We start from the raw sequence: 22,137 nt of genomic DNA, 5'->3' as shown, positions 1-22,137 counted from the left end.
ACAAGAATGGTGTTCATGGGAGGACACCACGGAAGAAGCCACTGCGGTCGGAAGAAAATCCATTGCTGCACTTCTGAAGTTTGCAAAAGTGCACCTGGATTTTCTACAGCGCTACTAGAAAAATATTCTGTGGACAGAAGAAACTACAGTTGAGTTGTTTGGAAGGAACACACAACACTGTGTGGAGAAAAAAGGCACAGCCCACCAACATCAAAACCTCATCCCAACTGTAAAGTATGGTGGAGGGAGCATCATGGTTTGCGGCTGCCTCGCTGCCTCAGCACGCTGTCCAGGCTCTATCATCGACGGAAAAATGAATTCCCAAGTTTTTCCAAGACATTTTGCAGGAGAATGTAAGGCTATCTGTCCGCCAAGTGAAGCTCAACAGAAGTTAGGTGATGCAACAGGACAACAACCCAAAACACAGAATGGCTTCAACAGAAGAAAATACACCTTCTGGAGTGGCCCAGTCAGAGTCCTGACCTCAACCCGATTGAGATGCTGAGGCATGACCTCAAGAGAGCGGTTCACACCAGACATCCCAAGAATATTGCTGAACTGAAACAGTTTTGTAAAGATGAATGGTCCAAAATTCCTCCTGACTGTTGTGCAAGTCTGATCCACAACTACAGAAAGCATTTGGTTGAGGTTAATGCTGCCAAAGGAGGATCAACCAGTTATTAAATCCAAGGGTTCACATACTTTTCCCATCCTGCACTGTGAATGTTCACACGGTGTGCTCAATAAAGACATGAAAACTTACAATTGTTTGTGTGTTATTAGTTTAAGCAGACTGTGTGTATTGTTGTGACCAAGATGAAGATAAGATTTGATCACCAATTTATGCAGAAATCCGTGTATTTCCAAAGGGTTCATATACTTATTCTTGCCACCGTAAGTGTTAGCCAAACAGGTGATCAAATCCAAGAAACGTATCCCCGAAACAAACTAAATACAAAAAGAAAACCACTCTCCTTAGGTACCAATAGCAGATAAATACAAACCCATTTCAAGCCAACTTAACCAGGACTCTGGTGCCTTCATATTCAGTTGTGAACACCATCCATATTTGCTAACTCTCCCCGAGAAAACAAATAGATTTAGTCGGTCTCCTCTTTCTCAAGCGATTGAGTGAACATAGTTTTTCAAGGAACTGCAAAGCAGCACGTTTGAGAGAAACTTTTCAAAATAACAGAACGGATAGTTTTGCCTGGCTTTCGAAGGGATCGAATGACAATACTGCCATCAAACCATTGCCGCAGTAAATTAAACCCATCCAACACACCACAGCATTTCCGTAAAAAATATTTTTTTTAAAAGGAAAACTGTCAGGGAATCCTTACATCAAAAACTAGGTATCCAGTACAGTAGAAAGGCAAGACATACTATTCAGGCTGAAGTGTCATTAGGATACGTTGAGTGAGGCAGCTTCAGTGTTTCAACTCACCACTGGAGCACAGAACAGCACCAAACACTTCCAAATACTATCGGGAAGTGTTTTATAATGGTGGTATAGAGTAGTAGACTGGACTAAATATGGGAATTGCTTAAGGTGTGCTCGCCAGCACTCGTTTGACAAGGTTGCATTCGTAAACTGCAGACTGTTCCTTTTGGTCTAAACACTAATGTCTCTTCCCTGTTACCTTCCGATGAAGTACTTGTCAGTAATGTACAAAAACAAAACGTGTTCGGGGGGGAGAAACCCCCATCACCCTTGGATTCGTGACTCATTCTCAGATTGTGGACATAGCCAGCCACACACAGCCATCAAGATTAAATAAATACCTGCATGTGTCGATTACACAGAACATTCATTTCATGTCTGGTTAACACAAGTTCATTCAAGGAGAAACAAATAAACATTGTTCAGGCGAGATAGCCTTCAGAGGTTGGCATTCCTGGATCTCAGGGCAGTCGGACTGACTGAGTAAGTACAGATGTTGGTGCGTGCCTGCATGAGTGGCACCCATAGGTTCTCTCTCCTGGGGGTGCCATCACTGGGGGGCACTAACGGAGGCGGGCACAGGGGTGCTGGTGGCAGCAGAGAGGACGGGCGAGCCGGTGAGGGTGCCCAGGGCAGTAGCAGCTGGCAAGGCAGATATACCTTGAGAGGGAAAAGGGGGGGGGGGGGTTTAGCTTAACCACCGTATACCTCAGAGATAACCACGGGGTTACTTAGAAAACTCTCCCAAGGGAGTGCTGATGATGCAGTGAGCTACAGTATAACCAGACCTGCCAACCTGGTCCAACTTTAGACGTGTGTGGCAAATTGGAGATTTGTGTGCTTAGACAAACATTATGGATCACACACTGGTTCAGTTCAGTCCTCTAAAAAGGTATGTACAAAACATAAATAAAATAAATATATGTTTTGTGTAATTAGCACAGATTGTATGTTTATTCCACTACATGCAGTGTAGAATGGAGATAATTATCTATAACGTTGTTCTTCGCACATGCCCCCAAGTTTAGTCTCTATAGTAGAGGAACGCTTGTCACCTCTCAAACAGGGCCAGCTCACAAGTATGGTCTTTTTAGACACGGTTCCTATAATAAACACTAAAAGAGAAATCATTTTGAAAAGATAAAAACAAATGATCGTGTCCAAACAGACCGCAAATTGGCTACACAAAACAAAACTTAAGTAGGCTACCGCAAAGGGAATCTGCCCGCTGTTTGCTAGAAGAGCCCGGTGTTTCAGCCTACGCCAAGGTCCCGATTGTGTTTCTTTGAGGCGCATACATGATTTCAGATTTTCAAACTTGATCAAATCGAGTGCAAAGGCATTTTTAGAAGCATTGCTTCTATAGCTAATAACGAACGCTCATTCATTCTTCACCGAGCAGTCTTCTAAACTCCCAACTCTCATTTAATGCCAAGAAGTTAGATTATTTTATTATACTTTTGTAATGCTTTTTGTGACGTGGATCATAATTACAGTTGCTGTCAGTCAGGTTGCGTGATCCTCGTAATGTTACGTGGAAAATACAACTAATGGGATGCAGAACTAAAATGTATATCACACTCGAACAAAATGCGACCAGTTATTTTTCGCATATGCACTTAATTTCTTTCACTAGTAAATGCGAGTGAACTGCTGGCACTTTAGAGCCCACGGAATGTCCATCCTGTGTTCGCAAACGTTAGCTTGAAACAATGTGTTTACCTTTCCTAGTTTTTATTATTGAAATGTAAAAAATATATATATATATATTTTTTTTAATCAGGCTGTATTTATTTCTGTGTACTTTTAACTCGGATATCGTACTTGCGTACATGGACAGAGAATTGCGTAGTTGGTACGCAAAATGCGTGCATGTTGGCAGGACTGTATAACCAATGAGTTACATAAGAAAGATGACAAGGGATGCACTGGCATATGGTGAGTTTAGCTCTTATGAAATGTACTGGATTTAAATTACAGTATGTCAATTATGACAATGTGGTAACCCTTGATAAGAAGATTGTCCAATTTGTGTGGACCAATATAGCCGCTTAATTCAATCTTAACACAGACCAAGTCGGCTGCTTGATTTGGTTTCATTTCCAAACTTGGCCTCCCGCAGACAAAACATCCTCCTTAACACTGGAGTCTCGGGGAGTTCAGATGAGGATGCATGGGTGGGAGGGTTAGGATGATTAGGGTGTGTGTGTTTGCACTCACCAGTGACCGTGTTGGCTGTGCTTACAGCTGTATTTCCGCCGGCAGGGTTAGCCGACCCCGGCATGCGACCCTGGTCTTTGACAACGGTATCTTTGTGGAAAAAAATAACTCATATTAAAAACACTGAACAACCTCTAGTCTCGAGTCCATAGTCACTGCAAGTAGATTGTCATAAGGAACTGCAGATAACCAGTGAACTGGGTCGTGTTCATTACACACAAAATGAAGGAAAGCAGAGTAAACCGAGGCGGCGCTACCTGAACGTTTCCAACATGACACGCTTGTTTTTGTTTGCAGTTGTAAAACGTTTTGCTAGTGTGCCCGAATGAACAAGACCCCGATTAGAACAAACAAAATAATCTTCTTATAGCATGACATACAGCCTACGAATGACAAACTTCCTGCTCCTTCATTACATGAAAATAACATATCTTTTAGCTGCGAGTTGCATTCAACAGAGACATTTGGTTGAGATGCCAAGTAACCCCAGTCATAACAAGCCTTTGATTTGTGTCAAAAATACATTTGCGGGGCAGAAAAACAGCAGTTAATATAAAGGTAACTGACTAAATCAAGGAAACACCAACAAAGTGTCTTAGAGTGTGGGGCCACCACGAGCCAGAACAACTTCAATGCTCCTTGGCGTAGATTCTACAAGTGTCTGGAACTCTATTGGTGGGATGTGACACCACTCCTCCACAGAGAAATTCAATCATTTTGTGTTTTGTTGATGGAAAAAGCTCTCGGGCACCACTCCAGAATCTCCCATAACTGTTCAATTAGGTTGAGATCTGATGACAGACAGCATATGGTTTACATCGTTTTCATGTTCATCAAACCATTCAGTGACCACTCGTGCCCTGTGGAAGGGGGCATGGACATGGTTGCCAAAATAATGGCCTGTCCAGCATTTTCACACATGACCCAAAGCATGATAGGATGTTAATTGCTTAATTAACTCAGGAACCACACCCACTTTCAATATACTTTGTAACCCTCATTTAAGTGTTTCCATGATTTTGTCAGTTACCTGTAGGTCCATTGTCAATTGTACATCATTTTCTATTGCGTTTTAGGCATTCAATTGTGCCCTGGAGTTTTCTAAACCAAAATAAAACATTTCCACCCTACTCGGAAAACTAAATCCACCGAGGGCCAAAAAAAACATCTGCAGTATTTTGCACACCCCTGCGATAAACCCACAGGTCCCTTCCAATCGCATCAATATGGGACCATGGTCTAATTAACCATACCCCCTAACCTTACATTTTCTTTTCACGGTATAGACAATTTTGACTTTGCAGTTGGGCTAAATGTACTGGCAACTGGATCCCTCCTCGCACTTACAGTAGTAAGGGTGAGCCATGGCCTCGTGGGCGGTCAGCCGGGCCTGATGGTCATAGCGCAGCAGCTTGTCCAGGAAGTCCAGGGCCTCGGGGCTGACCAGGTGCTGGTTCTCACTGTGGACGAAGCGCTCCCACCGCTTACGAGAGTGTCTGGAAGGGGAGAGCAGGTTAGCAGCAGTGCAAAAAAAAAAAAAAAAACCTATGCACAGCAGGGTCTAGATTCAGGAGTTTTTGTAAGGCAGAAACAACTAACATCCCTTTCAAACTAAGACGAAACCCTTTAGCGGGGAGGGGGGGGGGCTTTTTCCAGCTACAAAGCCTGTACTTTTATTTTTCTCGCCAACTGACCTAGTCATGATTGCTGCAATGTGTTTAAAAGCCTCACCAACCCCTCGGTATAAAAGTCCCCTTTCATCTTACCGTCTTCGGCATGCATTAAATCATGTTCTATTGTTGTTGTCCGACATCAAACTTGTTCTTGCCATTATGAAAAATGTTAAAACACAAATGGCAGTAATGCTGATCATTTCAGCACTGTTTTGACTGGGACAGCGTCAATGTCAGCTGTTTGTTTTCGCTGAATCTGTTTGGATATTTGGTTACAATTAGGCTGGAGAAATGTTAGCTAGGTTGAGGTGAGTGCTGCTCGTGATCATTTTTAGTCTAGTTGGCTGTATTAGCACTAATCAGAACATGTTGCTAGCAAGTTATGTAGCTTAACATGTTTATTATTTTGCTATTCACTCACACAGTAGCCTACTCCCAATCAAAAGCTCGTGACTTGCCTGATAATCAAGCAATGTGATTTTGATTCACATAATATTTTTGTAAATTTGGTTAATTGGTACCTGGCTGGGCAAATAAATACATGGAGGTGGTAGCTCATCTAGTCATCCATCACTGATCAGAAACATTTAGCATGCAACAATGAAGCCTAAAATCAAGTGTAGGCCGATTGTGTCGCTCGATCGGGTACAGGCAACTCCAAAAGCCTGCATAGGTTGTGAAATATGAACACGCATGCTTTTCAAAATATAGATTGCTTTTATTTTTTTAAATCACTCCCAAACAACGCAGAGTGAGGATAGGAAAACATGAAACCTGGATCAAAAGTGACTTTCAAATTAAACAGGTTCATTCAGGACCGATTTGGATTTTAGTTACATGATCAGAAAGAGCAGATTAAGGTTTCTCAAGCACATACAAATTCTCAAAAAGGTGTTGGCTTGGGCTCCCTTTAAAAATACTCTTTTTTTTTTTTACATGACCACAGTTCAACACGATCCCGTATTTTGTTATATTCCATTCTATTCTTACTATAAAATATATGAGTGTTGACTTATCAGGGCAGGGGAATGTGGGTGTGTATTGTCTGCTTTAATCAACAAAATAAACTGGTGATTTAATTTGCATGGTGCTGCCATGTAGCCTATAGGCTGCACAGACCAGTAACAATTCAAATACAAATATACTATTCTTTTAAAAACACATTTTATTCGTCTTAACTAATGAATAATGAACCGCCTAAACTAATTATTTTCTTTGTGATGGTGTATATTCATTGGACTTATTAAAATAGACGCCCCACCCACATCTGCACACTAGTCACCGGCATGCGCACAACGGGTGTAAAAAAAGTGTATTCAGGCGAGAATATGGAAAAAAATCTAATTAAAATGGGCCTGCTTGCATTTATTTTTTACAGTCTACATACCGTAAACCCTATGAGAAAGGAGTATAAGTTTACAAACCCAGTGTAAAACACACTAGTGAAGACAGACAACGTACCTCCCCAGAATGTCATTGAACCGAGGCTCCAGCTCAATGTTGTACTTGTCGATGTAGTCATACAGGTCTTCCGTTCCCAACACCTTGGCTATTCTTACCAACTACAAAGTCAGAAACAACACCAGGTCATTCATCTCACCTGGGCCGTATCCAGTGACGTGAAACGCTCTGAACGCTGCAGATAGAAATGGAATGAATAGAGCCGACAGGATTCCCTGTCGTCCCCAACAGAATCATATCTGTTCTACACACAGTCTATTTCTATCCGTTTGTTCTGTAACCTTACACCCTCCTGAACAGGCCCACGGTCATGTTCTTCACTGGTAATGAGTGTGACCTTTGAGACATGGTGGACAAAGTATCGGAGTGTGTGTTTACCTGGTCGTAGTTGTCGTGGCCGTGGAAGAAAGGTTCCTTCCTGAAGATCATGCTGGCCAACATGCAGCCCAAGCTCCACATGTCCAGACTGTAGTCATACATCTGGACGAAGATAGTGGGGGAAATAGAGAGAAAAAAAGTGAAGATATTTTGTTTTCACACTGCCGTGTAACTATGGTGGATGAGTAAACAGCACAGCTCAGTATTGTGAAAATGTTATCTATATGCATATATATGGGATGTACACAACAGCAAATAATATAGACTGAGCTGGTCACACAATTCATAACAGTAGCAGGAAAACATACCTGATAGTCGACCAGAAGCTCGGGTCCTTTGAAGTAGCGAGAAGCCACTCGGACGTTGTACTCCTGTCCCGGGTGGTAGAACTCAGCCAGACCCCAGTCAATAAGGCGCAACTGGAAGAATACACAAAACAGAGGCAAGTCAATACTGAGAGAAATACAACAGGGTTGTGCTCATTAGGGCACCAAACAGAGTGAAACTGGGAGAGACTACTTGGACTTTGTGGTACTGTATTGAGGATTGTCGTGGTACAATATCCAATTTCTATATAAACTAACCTACATAATGTAGTCACATTCAATGGATGACAAAGGTCTTGACTAGGGCGAATCAGGCAGTTATTGTGTCTCCGCCGCATTGGTTGTAAACACTCACCTTTCGGTGTTCGTGATCAATCATCACGTTGTGGGGTTTCACATCCCTGTGCATGATTCCCATGCTGTGGCAGTAGTCCAGGGCCTGTGCACAGAGCCAAGAGACAAAATGGCCGCTGGTTAGCAACGACGAGGCTGGGGATTTACTCAACACAGTAATGCAATAAAGGCGGAAATGACAAAACAGATGTTGTCTACCCGTCTTGGTGCACAAACATGTTGATGGGAAAGAGCTGGTATGTAACCATTGGACAAAGACAAAACAAGGGGCCTATACTCTAAGCACCTGAATGTTCTTGTTTTGAGAGGGGGAAATGCTGACTCATGTCTGGCAAAGCCTCTGGGCTTCTTACACAAATTAATGGGATAGTTCACCCAAATCACAACATTACGAGACTAACCTTGAGGATTTCGAACATGTAGAACCGGATGTCATAGTCTGTCAGGGTCTGGTATAATTGCTGCATGTAAAAACAGATGCAGTGAATCAATACAGTGATTTAACTACACCCTGAACATCACATGCAGATAGATAATGGACCTCGTGGGCCAGTAACCGAAAGGTTGGTAGATCGAATCCCCGAGCTGACAAGGTAAAAATCGGTCATTTTGCCCCTGAACAAGGCAGTTAGCCTAGGAACAGTGGGTTGTCATTGGAAATAAGAATTTGTTCTAAACTGGCTTGCCTAATCAAATAAAAAATAAAAAATAACAAGCGTATAGGTCTTTGCAACCTGAACACATTATCCAATAAAGAATTCACATATTCAAATCAAAAGCTATCAACTTGGGCATCTGACTGGTAACATTTAAGTCTGTTATTAAGTAATTCAACACCAAAGTTGCTCATAGTGTATCAGCGACTGAGAATAGAACCAGAAGACAAGAAACATCCTGGCACTGCACCTTTTTGTGCCTCAACACACACACACACACACACACACACACACACACACACACACTGGGGAAACAGCATGCATGCCAAGAACGAAGGTTTCACAGGGCTTTTTTTTCAGAATAGAGATGATGTACACAGTTAAGAATCAGAGTGGTATTCATTAAGTACCAAACGGAAGAAAACAGACTAAACCGGAGAGGGACTACCTGGGGTGTAATCATTAGTCCAAACAGTTGAAAATTAGAGTTTACTGGATAAATTCAGGTAGTTCCCTCCCCGTTTAGTTTGCTTCCATTTGGATCCTAGGGAATACACCCCAGAACTTGTCCTATAAGAATTTTCCGTTGCAAAACATTTTGCTGCGATGTGCATAAGACTCAGGTGTAAAAAAAAAAAACAGATGCTCTTGGCTTACCTTGAAGTCAGTGTTGTTGACATGTTCAAAGACCAAGGCGGGTGTCCGAGACTGAAAGAAGAGAACGGGTTGTTGCATCAAAGTCATGGCGTGCTCTAAAAGAACAACAGCGTTTTCACATCTTTCCCACCATTCCTACTCACCACTGGGTCTTTGACGATGTCTTTGAGGGAGATGATGTTAGGGCCCCCGCGGAGGTTCTCCAGGATCTTAATTTCACGCTTGATTTTCTTCTTCTTGACGGGCTATGAACACAAATAAAGACCAATTGTATTGATCGTCTGGGTGATTTTAATTCAATATGAATCCAATAAGAGTCTGTAATCGAATGGCAATCTATGATCTGAATGATGTTGATTTCTCATCGTGGCCCTTACCTTGAGTATTTTCACCACAACCTTCTCGTTGTTGGTGATGTTGATTGCTTCAAACACTTCACTGTACTTCCCGCGTCCAAGCTTCCGCACCAACTGGAAGTCATCTTGATTTCTGCGGGAATAATTGTTTTGTCAATTACACCATTCAAGGTAATTAAAATTAAACTGCAAATGACAGAAAGGGAGCAGACCTTGATCTGGCCTTGAGATTTAACAAGGAATGAAGACAAATAGTCATTTCAGACTTCTCATAATGGTTTAGCAAGCACCAATGTCGCTGTGACTTGAGACTGGTATGTACCCCCATTCCACCACATGGGACTCGTAGTCCCAGTACTCCCTGGGCCGGTGTGTGTTGACATCTGTGTACACGCGGGCCCGACTCTGCACGGGTCCTGGCATGTCCAACAGCTTGGCAGAGGAGGGGGAGGGGCCACTTACTGCTGAGAAGGACAAGGAGGGAAGAGGGAGAGGAGGGAAGGTGGGGTGGGGCCTCTTCGTGACAGGGCAGGGGGTAAGGGGGGCGGGGGGCTTTGGCTGTAAGCCACCAGGGGAACCTCTGGACAGCTGAGACAACAGGGGGGAGAGAGGGGACAAAATAAACAATGTCAGTTATATTCGTGGACCTCTATAGCTCAGTTGGTAGCGCATGGCTCTTGCAACGCCAGGATAGTGGGTTTGATTCCTGGGACCACCCATGCGTAAAATGTATGCAAGCATGAATGTAAGTCTCTTTGGATAAAAGCATCTGCTAAATGGCATATATTATTATTATTTATCTTATTTGAGACCATCGCCAAGGCCAGATCAAATAAGCATAATTTACATGTGCGAAAAAGCAAAAGGACTTCTTGAAGAACTGATGGCCAGTGCAGACAATCACAAAGTTTCGACAGGTGTGTGTAAAATCTATTTGATGCACAGTTACATTTACAACACTGCATTTGTTGACCATAAGTCTAAAAAAAAAAGTGAAGAAGAAGCTAGAAAGCTATGGATTGTTGCATACAAAATTCCAGGCCTGACTACCAGTAGGTTGTTTTTAAAGTGCACCACCGCCAAAGTATTGACACAATGTTAAATTACTAAGGCTGGCGGGGATAAGCTATATGACTACTGACTTAGTGGCGCAACGGTCCAAGGCACTGCATCTCAGTGCTAGAGGCCTCACTACAGACCCTGGTTCGATTCCAGGCTGTATCACAACTGGCTGTGAATGGAAGTCCCATAGGGCGGCGCACAATTGGCCCAGCGTTGTCCCGGTTAGGGTTTGGCTGGGGTAGGCCGTCATTCTAAATAAGAATTTGTTCTTAACTGACTTGCCTAGTTAAATTAATTCATGCTAAATCCATTCCAGGGTTTTATCTACAGATACCTTTCAGTTACTAGTCCAACACTCTCACCACTAGGCTACCTGCCACCCTGCAGGATAATGGACCTATATATTTTTTAATAAGAGCATCTTTGAGAACAAACAATCAACAAAGGAAATGCTGCACAGGAAGAATTAAAAAGTCCAAGAATGATGCATTCAGGAGTATTTTTGTCATGGTATGAATTTGTTATAATGTTTGATCAATTCAGATTGCATAAGTCATAGCAAAATGTGTAGAATTGCAGGAAATTTGCTTTAAAACTGAAAAATGTTGTCAACTGCGGCCAACACGAGACCTCAAATGTTTGGTCGCCCGACCGCACCAATGGCCATGCCCAGCACCAATACCCCATTTTTGTCCAGAAAAAAAACTCTGCATCTCTTACATCCATGATCATGAATATGTTTGATGGAAATTCCTCATTAACTTATTTTTTAAGACAAATAATATAGCATTTGGCTTTTTATTCTATTTTTAACTGCAAAAAAATCATTTTGTTGAGCAAAAAGTTCATAATACTCATACAGGTATGCATTGCTAAATTAAGATTTCCATCCATATTTCTTGCCAATAGACCAATTTCATTTGCAATATTGTCAGTCAAGCCTTCGCTTATCTTTGCCAGCAATGAAACGGTCATAACCGTGGTTCCTGTCATAGATATCCTCACTTGAGCCAACTTAACAAAGCAGTCAATGCATTTGTGGTTCAACGGTTTTACCCAGAGGCTCCTTTAACCTAGCTTTGAGATATGTGCCTCAGATTACACTAGGTTTTAAGAACTGAAGTACCATCTTCTGGGATAGGCAAGAATATAAGATCTGCAACATTCATTGCACAATACTCTCACTGACTAGTGTTCATAATGTTACAACTTGTCAGCTATGTAGGACAAGGATCTCAGCTAGCTGCAGTAACTTCAATTTGTCCTCATGTCATTACAACAGAGCACATTTTGTTCTGCCAGGAGCTGGATGTGAACCACCAAACTTCTGCACCATCAACACATGGATCTCAAAGGCAACCGTCATAGCCAACAGAGTAACGCGAGTGTCCACTACTAAGCACTTGACACAGTACCTCACCTAGCCCTGCTAGCTTCACCCAGAGTGTCTCCTTATGTGGGTGCTAGCAAGCCAACAGCATGCTAGGGATCAAAAGTCAATCCAGTAGGGTCTGGAAGCCATAAATGAGCTTCGATTGGTCAATCGCCCCCTGATATGGCAGAGTATTTGCACAACGTTCAGCTTTCCAACTTTAGTCCCGGCCTGTTCACGCTCCCGTGACAAATACAATTTGATATTCCATTTAAACTGAATGGCTTCTGTTGTTGCATCGCCCCCAACAGGCTAGTCAGTCACTCCATGAGCGACAGTTGGCTTTAGATCGCAGGGAAGGTGTGATATCACCAATGTACTCCAGCAACCAGTCGCGTTTCACACCCATCCCATTTGACCCCTTCCTACACCTCCGAACACCAGCAGCCGGGCAGAGCCCAACTGTAGATCCGGGTCACCGCACCATTTGGGTGTGAATGTGAAAAATCACCTGGACTACATCACACCTTCCCTGAGGTCTAAAATCAACTGTTGCTCAATAAGTGATGGGGAGAGAACTAGTTACCACTATGTGAGCAACAGTTGCCTTTAGAATTCAGGGACGGTGTGATATTAATAGAGTGTATTCATTTCGCGGATTACGTTGCAAAACGTTAAACGAAAACCTGAGTTTCTATTGGACAAATTATGTTTGGTTTCAGAGTAAACATGCCACATGAGAGTTTCACATCCACTACATATCATAATATGATGAAGTTACACTAGCTAGTTTTAATTGAAAAAAATGTGGCTAGTATTAGTCCCCTTCTGTAATGGATGCAATCTCTTGGGGAAAAGTGGGGTTTCTGCGCCTCTGGCTAAAATAGTTAACTAATGCCATGTTTGATAAGAAACGCGTCTCGTTGTATTGAGGAATAACAAAAGTGTGTTAGCCCAGTGCCCCAGATTTCAAGTAGAGGTACGAAAGTTCGCTAACGTTAATTGGCAAAAGTTTGCGAAATCAACGTGTCAGCTGTAAATTGTTATCCAATTGGATAGATACCGGTAGTCTCCCTACTCCACCATCAACCTCTCGCCCCAACTTACATGCGTAACGCTAGTAGGTAACTACTAGTCACCGGGTCCCACTGCTGGCTTGGCTAGCTAAATCGGTTAGCATGTCTAACTGACTGCTTATTTCATAAAATAATTTAAACCAGAGGACAAACTTCCATTGTATATAGCTACCTCTTTGATCAAATATGGGATCCAAGTGAAGGCAGGTTCGCTTTCTTTCCTCTCGCCGGTGTACTTCTATATGATTTCTGCTGTCTCAGAGACAATATGGCGGACTACCGCGAAGGGTGTAATTGCAGACAGCATTTCTGGGCGTTTTCTGATAGGGGCGTTTCTTGATATCAGGTTCTATCCATTAATGGGTATAAGGCCATTTTTTTTAGGCTTAAAAAAAAAATCTACGAATAAATCTGGACAAGGCTAGCCAGTGTGAGAGAGGGCTTGACAATGCGCTTGGGATGGAAATGGAGAAAACGTTGGAGAAGCAACAGCTGTGCTGGAATGCAAACTATATATGGCCCTAAGTTCTAAAGCCATGGAAGTGGAGGATGAGGGTAGAGGACCTGAATGGTCTGCAGTGGAACTATTGTACTTAGGGAGAAGAGAGCTCATGATACTGAAAGCAGTGGCACGTCTCGTAAAGAAAGCATAAAGAGGGCCAAGGTATGAAGCAAGAGTAATAATGTGTTTGGGTGGAAAATGGTGATGGTGAAGAGCTTAATGGGAAGAAGACTAAAAGCGTGTCTCTGGTGCTAGGTTCAGGGGAGTCATCACTGGGGCCTAAATATCTATGTCCATTGATGATATTAAAGAAAATGTGATAGGAGGAAGAGTGATTGAAGCCTAAAGTTCGATCAGTAGGAAAGAGGGGCAAAGAAGCGGAAGCGTGTCGGTGCTGCTGAGGTTTGAGAAGGTTTTGTCTGGAAAAGTACAGATAGGATTCCTTAGTTTCGATGTCAGATAATTTGTCCCATTCCCACTGCAGTGTTTTGAATGCCAAATAATGGAATATGTAGTTGTTCAGTGTAAAGGAAAAAAAAAATGTGCCAAGTGTGGCGGGAAACATGACTATGGTGAATGTGGGAGAAATGGGAAGGCATAGTGCAGCATTTGGTGGATACCAGGTGCAGAGAGAGGCTCAACGATATACCCTGAACAAAACAATAAATGCAACATGTGAAGTGTTGGTCCCATGTTTCATGAGCTGAAATATAAATTCCTGGAAACAGTGGCAATCTGTCATTCAGGGCAGGTGGGGCAGAACCCCATCTGTTTTGACTCCCACCTGTTAAGCTTTAAAATAATATAAAAAAATAATTAAAGGGTTGGTAATGTTCTCTAGTTGCACCGTGATTGGCTCAGTGTTCTGCCACTCATGGGTACACTACGTCACCACAAAATCTACTGGGAAAGCTCGAAAATTCAAGCCTCTAGAGTTACATGAGAAGTGTCCATCCAATAATGAATAAGGTCATTGGCCACTGATAAAATAACGTCAAATCATGTTATATCTACGGTAGCTTTGATTGGACTGTACATGTCAACATCATACTTTCAAAATCTTAGCTAGCAAGCTAGCAGTCATCATCATCATGAATCAACTTGACTATCTACTGGCAAATCCATTAAAAAAAAATTGAAGACAAATTATAGATAAAACGTATCGGTGCTCATCGGCCATTGGACATAAACATTACACAACAAATTGGAAATCGCGAATTCAACAATGCGTGGTTTGGAAGGAATTAGTGGCTAACTGCAAGCATTGCAAAGCAATCACTAGCTTGCTATTCGGTGGAGTGTGTGTGGTCCAAGTCAGGGTTGAAGGGTCTCTTTTCCAAGCTTGGCCATGCTGTCAATCCAGCATGATTTCTGCCGCATTCAAAACAACTGGAAACTCGGAACCGGGAAATCTCAGACTTCAGTGAGTTCAAGACAACTGGAAACTCTGGGGAAAAAAACAAGCTCCGACTGGGAAAATACGTTTTGAACGGTCATAAAGCTCGGTGTTCCAAGTCGGGAATTCGGGCCTCTTTCTAGAGCTCCGACCTGTAAATCACTGATGTCATGATTCAACCTTGTTTTTTTCCAAGTTCCCATTTGTCTTGAAAGCACCATAAATCCAGAGAATGCCAGACTTTGACAAAATTTGCCCACGAAGGACTGCTGCACCACCTTCCTGTTCAAGTGAGTACAAAAATGTATTGTATGCTGATGCATAAAGGATGTAATATGCCAGGGAGATGTGTATACTGTAGCTAAGAAAGTAATAGTAAGTGTATGTTGTATAGTAAGCTGTTAGTAGCCCAGGTGCATGACCCTAATAATTTGGTCCCTTTTCCTCTCATAACTTAGCCTACTGTTCTGACTTGGTGGTGCACATGTAGCCTGTTTTAGAGAAATATCATCATTGAATATTTTAAGAGCTTATATGCCCCTCTTATTTATCCTACGGTTCTGACTTAGTGTACAGGGAGAATACTTTATGAATGGCCCATGTTCTGAATTCTGTCGCTGTACAGTTTAAAAGTGCTGAACAAATAATCAGTGGTGTAAAGTACTTAAGTAAAAAATACTTTAAAGTACTACTTAAGTAGTTTTTTTGGTTATCTTAACTTTACCTTATATTTTGGACTACTTTTACTTTTACTTCACTACATTCCTAAAGAAATGCTTAGCAGGAGAGGAAAATAGTCAAATTCACACACTTATCAAGAGAACACGTGGTCATCCCTACTGCCTCTGTTGGCGGACTCACTAAGCACAAATGCATCTTTTGTAAATAATCTCTGAGTGTTGGAGTGTCCCCCTGGCTATCCATAAATTTAAAAAACAAAATAATGGTGCCATCTGCTTTGCTTAAAATAAGGAATTAAGGGATTTATACTTTTACTTTTCATACTTAAGTATATTTTAGCAATTAAATTTACCTTTGATACTTAAGTATATTTAAAACCAAATACTTTGACTTTTACTGAAGTAGTATTTTACTGGCTGACTTTTACTTGACTAACTTTCTATTAAGGTATCTATACTTTTACTCAAGTAATGACAATTGGGTACACTTTTCCACCACTGCAAATAATTATTTGACTACGCCCGTTCTAGCTCGCTCATTAATGTCTTCATCTAAATTGCCTCTATCATGACATAAAGCGAGACCCAGATGCAGACACAGGAGGCAGATGGTTTGAGTCTTACAATGTTTATTAATCCAAAAGGGGTAGTCAAGAGAATGGTCGTGGACAGGCAAAAGGTCAAAACCAGATCAGAGTCCAGGAAGTACAGAGTGGCAGACAGGCGGGTACAGAGTCCAGAAATAGGCAAGGGTCATAACCGGGAGGACTAGAAAAAAGAGAATAACAAAAATCAGGAGAACGGGAAAACCGCCGGTTGACTTGGAAAAACATACAAGACGAACTGGCAGAGAGAGGCCGGAAACACAGGGATAAATACACTGGGGAAAATCAGCAACACCTGGAGGGGGTGGAGACAATCACAAGGACAGGTGAAACAGATCAGGGTGTGATAGCCTCTCTTAAGCCATAGTTTGTACATCTCAATTGTCAGTAGAAACCACATTTGTTTTAGCAAGTCAGCCATATCAGCAGTTTTTTTTAAGGTGGTAAAAATAGGCTGAATGAACTGTTTCACTGCCAGACAAGGCTCTGCTGATAGCCAGGTGTAGCAGTGGTAAGGTGTTGGGACAGCTTTATATAGGCAGATTGTAGGCAGCATTTGTCACTGTTATAGTGCAATTGATCTATTGTTTAGCGTTGTGATATGTAGTGGCTTCGCTGGCATGCATCCCCAAAAATGTTTGCCCCACTAAGATTTACAATGCTGAAATCGTCACTGTTCCATACACAAAAAAGCGTATTTCTCTCAAATTTGTTTACATCCTTGTTCGTGACCATTTCTCCTTTGCCAAGATAATCCATCCTCCTGACATGTTTGGCATATCAAGAAGATGATTAAACAGCATAATCATTACACAGGTGCACTTTGTGCTGGGGACAATAGAAGGCCACTTTAAAATGTGCAGTTTTGTCATAACACATTGCTACAGATGTCTCAAGTTTTGAGGGAGCATGCAATTGCTTGTCCACCAGAGCTGTTGCCAGAGAATTGAATGTTCTATCATAAACTGCTTCCAGCGTCATTTTAGAGAAGTTTCCAGTATGTCCAATCGGCCTCACAAACGCAGACTACCACTCAGCCCACGTGTGGAGTAATTTCTGTCTGTAATAAAGCACTTTTGTGGGGCAAAACATTTTCTGATTGGCTGAGCCTGGCTGCCAGTGGGTGGGCCTATGCCCTCCATGTCCCACCCATGGTTGCACCCCTGTCCAGTCATGTGAAATTCATAGATTAGGGCCTAATGAATTTATTTAAATGAACTGATTTCCTTCTATGAACTGTAACTCAGTAAAATCTTTGAAATTGTTGCATGTTGCGTTTCATTTTGTTCAGTATAGCATCAGTCATGATGTATCATATGCAGAGGTTGTAAGATAGATTGGTGGAACTACAGTGCGGACTGATGGAGCTTCCATGGCTTTTCCTGTACTAAGTGGACCTGGTGCTTCTGCTGATTCTGGCATGGTTTCGAGACTTGTTCGGGAATCTGGCAATCATGAATGTGCTATGTCAAAGGACCCTGATAGTCAATAAAGTTAACTTCATAGCTTTCATTGGTAAGGTTACACGACTCGGGTTGTGGTAGGCAGAAATGCCAGGTTGAAGGTGATAGTGGATATGGCAAAACAGTTATTGGGGTTAACAGATGTTACTGTCAATGGTTGTTGACATGCTGAATAATCCTACGGGTGGATTGTTTCAGCATGAACAAGATAAAGTTTAATGGATTGGGGGGCTTGGGAGTTTTTTTGTGGGGGTGGGGGTAGAAGTTAGTAGGGATTTATTTCTTTTCTTTTCTTAGTACTATAGAATTAGGCAGACATTGATCGCACACTCCAGCATAATAGGTGTCAGCATGCACCTTCAAAGTGATATCATAGAAGACAAAAAAGACAGAAGAAAGCTGCAGTCATTAGATTTTGACAATGTCAGTAAGTTCTTCCACATAAGCAACTTCTATGTCTTTGCTACTTCAAAAATGTGTTCAATTAGACACATCATTATTTATTTAAAGGCGACATAATCTGATAGCTAGATACTGATCGGAGCTCCGGTATCAATCGTTGATAAACAAACAATCCAATTTTACTCTGCGTGGCGGCGGTTTGGCACGGCTGCGCGGTGACTAGGTCAGAGATGGTAGGAGATAGTGATGGAGAAGAGTGAAGCAAGTATGGAGCATAGTGGTACAAATAAAAGGGGGAGTAAGAAAGCGGGAGAGAAAAGGAGTAGGGGTTTCAAATCTAATTTTATTAGTCACATGCGCCGAATACAACAGGTGAGCCGCACACTAGGAGCTCAGATGCAATAATTTAATAACCTAATATCCAATGTTTCGACTGCTTGTCTGGTTATTAGGTTATTACTCCGCTAGCCAGCAACCTCTCCTAAATAGGTGTGTGTTTCTTCCGCCTCTAGAGTAGACCTTACAATGGAATGCTTACTTTAAAAAAAATGTGTATAACAATAAGAAATAAAAGTAACAAGTCATTAAGAGCAGCAGTAAAATAACAATATTGAGACTATATACAGGGTCTACCGGTACCGAGTCAATGTACGGGGGCACCGGTTAATTGAGGTAATATGTACATGTAGGTAGAGTTATTAAAGTGACTATGCATAGATGATAACAATAGAGTAGCAGCGGTGTGTAATTTGATTAGATGTTCAGGAGTCTTATGGCTTGGAGGTAAAAGCTGTTTAGAAGCCCCTTGTACGTAGACTTGGCACTCCGGTGTCACTTGCCGTGCGGTAGTAGAGAGAACAGTCTATAACTAGGGTGGCTGGATTCTTTGACCATTTTTAGGGCTTTCCTCTGACACAGCCTGGTATAGAGGTCCTGGATGGCAGGAAGCTTGGCCCCAGTAATTTACTGGGCCGTTCGCACTACCCTCTGTAGTGCCTTGCGGTCGGAGGTCGAGCAGTTGCCATATCAGGCAGTGATACAACCATGCTCTCGATGGTGCAGCTGTATAACTTTTTGAGGATCTGAGGACTCGTGCCAAATCTTTTCAGTCTCCTGAGGGGGAATAGGTTTTGTTGTGCCCTCATCACGACTGTCTTGGTGTGCTTGGACCATGTTAGTGTGTTGGTGATGTGGACACCAAGGAACATGAAGCTCTCAACCTGCTCCACTGCAGCCACATCGATGAGAATGGAGGTGTGCTCGGTCCTCTTTTTCCTGTTGTCCACAATCATCTCTTTTGTCTTGATCACATTGAGGGAGAGGTTGTTGTCCTTGAACCACACGGTCAGGTTTCTGACCTCCCTACACACTGACCTTTCATCTGATATACAACACAAGAATCCATCTCTCCCTACTAGTATCTGGATGAAAAGGAACCACACACACGCCACTCTACTTTGTCCTGCCTACATCGCTATTTGTGTATAACGTATTTTGCTACACATTTCACATGGACTGAATTCAACACTAAGGCCTAGTTTTTTCTTAGATTCCTCACACAGGGCTCCAATATGTCATGATGTAAAAGCCTTGGTTTCATGCATGTTAACATTAGAAGCCTCCTCCCTAAGTTTGTTTTATTCACTGCTTTAGCACACTCTGCCAACCCGGCTGTCCTAGCCGTGTCTGAATCCTGGCTTAGGAAGACCACAAAAAAACTGAAATTTCCATCCCTAACTATAACATTTTCGACAAGATCTAACTGCCAAAGGGGGTGGTGTTGCAATCTACTGCAGAGATAACCTGCAGAGTTCTGTCTTACTATCCAGGTCTGTACCCAAACAATTCAAGCTTCTATTTAAAAAAATCCACCTTTCCAGAAACAAGTCTCTCACCGTTTCCGCCTGCTATCGACCACCATCTGTCCCCAGCTGTGCCCTGGACACCATATGTGAATTGATTGCCCCCCATCTATCTTCAGAGCTCGTGCCACTAGGTGACCTAAACTGGGACATGCTTTACACCCCGGCCATCCTACAATCTTAGCTTGATGCCCTCAATCTCACACAAATGACCAATGAACCCACCAGGTACAACCCCAAATCCGTAAACACGGGCACCCTCATAGATATCACCCTGACCAACTTGACCTCCAAATACACCTCTGATGTTTTCAACCAATATCTCAGCGATCACTGCCTCATTGCCTGCATCCGTAATGGGTCTGCGGTCAAACGACTACCCCTATTCACTGTCAAACACTCCCTAAAACACTTCAGCGAGCAGGCGTTTCTAATCGACCTAGCCCGGGTATCCTGGAAGGATATTGACCTCATTCTGTCAGTAGAGGATACCTGGGTATTCTTTAAAAGTGCCTTCATCACCATTTGCCCAGTGCAGCTGCCCACTGCACTGAGGCTATGAAACACTGTCACCACCTATAAATCCACAATAATTGAGAGTTTCAATAAGCATTTTTCTATGGCTGGCCATGCTTTCCACCTGGCTACCCCTACCCCGATTAATAGCCCTTCACTCCCCACAACAACTCGCCCAAGCCTCTCCATTTCTCCTTCACCCAAATCCAGATAGCTGATGTTCTGAAAGAGCTGCAAAATCTGGACCCCTACAAATCAGCTGGGCTAGACAATCTGGACTCTCTCTTTCTAAAATGATGTGCTGAAATTTTTGCAACCTTATCACTAGCCTGTTCAACCTAATGATCTGCTGAAATTGTTGCAACCCTTATCACTAGCCTGTTCAACCTCTCTTTCGTATCGTCTGAGATTCCCAAAGATTGGAAAGCTGCCGATGTCATCCCCCTCTTCAAAGGGGGAGACACTCTAGACCCAGACTGCTACAGACTCACAGTATATCTATCCTACCCTGCCTTTCCAAGGTCTTCAAAGCCAAGTTAACAAACAGATCACCAACCATTTCAAATCCAACCGTACCTTCTCTGTGATGCAATCTGGTTTCAGAGCTGGTCATGGGTGCACCTCAGCCACACTCAAGGTCCTAAACGACATCATAACCGCCATCGATAAGAGACATTACTGTTACTCTGTAGCCGTATTCATCAACCTTGCTAAGGCTTTTGACTCTGTCAATCACCACATTCTTATCGGCAGACTCAACAGCCTTGGCTCACCAACTACTTCTCTGACAGAGTTCATTGTGTCAAATCATAGGGCCTGTTGTCCGGACCTCTGGCAGTCTTTATGGGGGTACCACAGGGTTCAATTCTCGGGCCGACTCTCTTCTCTGTATACATCAATGATGTCACTCTTGCTGCTGGTGATTCTCTGATCCACCTCTACGCAGACGACACCATTCTCTATACCTCTGGCCCTTCTTTGGACACTGTGTTAACTAACCTCCAGATGAACTTCAACATCATACAACTCTCCTTCCGTGGCCTCCAACTGCTCTTAAATGCAAGTAAAACTAAATGCATGCTCTTCAACAGATTGCTGCCCGCACCTGCCTGTCCTTCCAGCATCACTACTCTGGACGGTTCTGACTTAGAATATGTGGACAATCCAAAATTAAATCATGAATCGGCTTCTTATTTCGCAACAAAGCATCCTTCACACATGCTGCCAAACATACCCTCGTAAAACTGAACATCCTACCGATCCTCGACTTGGGCGATGTCATTTACAAAAATAGCTTCCAACACGCTACTCAACAAATTGGATGCAGTCTATCACAGTGCCATCCGTTTTGTCACCAAAGTCTCATATACTACCCACCACTGCAACCTGTACGCTCTAGTTGGCTGGCCCTCGCTACATAATCATCGCCAAACCCACTGGCTCCAGGTCATCTACAAGTCTCACTGATCACCCCCAAAGCCAATTCTTCCTTTTGCCGCCTTTCCTTCCAGTTCTCTGCTGCCAAGTACGTCTCTCTGTTTTTAAGATTTATAACTGTTTGTATGTATTACATTCCTCTGACCCAGATTCTATTGTTGCACTTTGATTAGATAAACTTAAGAGACACCATACTGCAGGTAATAACGTTATCATCGGAAAAAGGAACAATATTGATA

The 22,137-nt window shown here is 42.6% G+C and overlaps 1 protein-coding gene across 1 annotated transcript; it reads right to left on the bottom strand.

Annotated features, from left to right (window-relative positions):
• Window positions 1–685: 685 nt before the first annotated feature.
• On the bottom strand, window positions 686–13,340 carry LOC124003156 (casein kinase II subunit alpha-like). The gene is made up of 13 exons (XM_046311221.1): window positions 13,208–13,340; window positions 9,848–10,113; window positions 9,547–9,658; window positions 9,313–9,414; window positions 9,170–9,220; window positions 8,258–8,317; window positions 7,858–7,941; window positions 7,485–7,595; window positions 7,177–7,278; window positions 6,799–6,899; window positions 5,012–5,160; window positions 3,665–3,754; window positions 686–2,104 (listed from the first exon to the last, which is right to left on the bottom strand). Exons 2-13 carry the CDS (start codon window positions 9,946–9,948, stop codon window positions 1,995–1,997), a joined length of 1,173 nt encoding a protein of 390 aa, XP_046167177.1. The 5' UTR covers window positions 9,949–10,113; window positions 13,208–13,340; the 3' UTR covers window positions 686–1,994.
• Window positions 13,341–22,137: the final 8,797 nt, after the last annotated feature.

Source organism: Oncorhynchus gorbuscha, linkage group LG18 (assembly GCF_021184085.1).
Source record: "Oncorhynchus gorbuscha isolate QuinsamMale2020 ecotype Even-year linkage group LG18, OgorEven_v1.0, whole genome shotgun sequence".
Classification (NCBI taxonomy): Eukaryota; Metazoa; Chordata; class Actinopteri; order Salmoniformes; family Salmonidae; genus Oncorhynchus; species Oncorhynchus gorbuscha.
Note: the sequence above shows the minus strand (reverse complement) of the source record. Positions and strands in the feature narration are given on the sequence as shown.

Bases quoted from the DNA above. Each gene is read 5' to 3' on its own strand.
- LOC124003156 (XM_046311221.1), bottom strand. From the start codon at position 9,948: ATGCCAGGACCCGTGCAGAGTCGGGCCCGCGTGTACACAGATGTCAAC. The intron at 7,596-7,857 runs GTGAGTGTTTAC...GTATTCTTCCAG, and splicing joins TTGATCACGAACACCGAAAG to TTGCGCCTTATTGACTGGGG. The intron at 5,161-6,798 runs GTACGTTGTCTG...CTCCCCTTCCAG, and splicing joins TTCAATGACATTCTGGGGAG to ACACTCTCGTAAGCGGTGGG.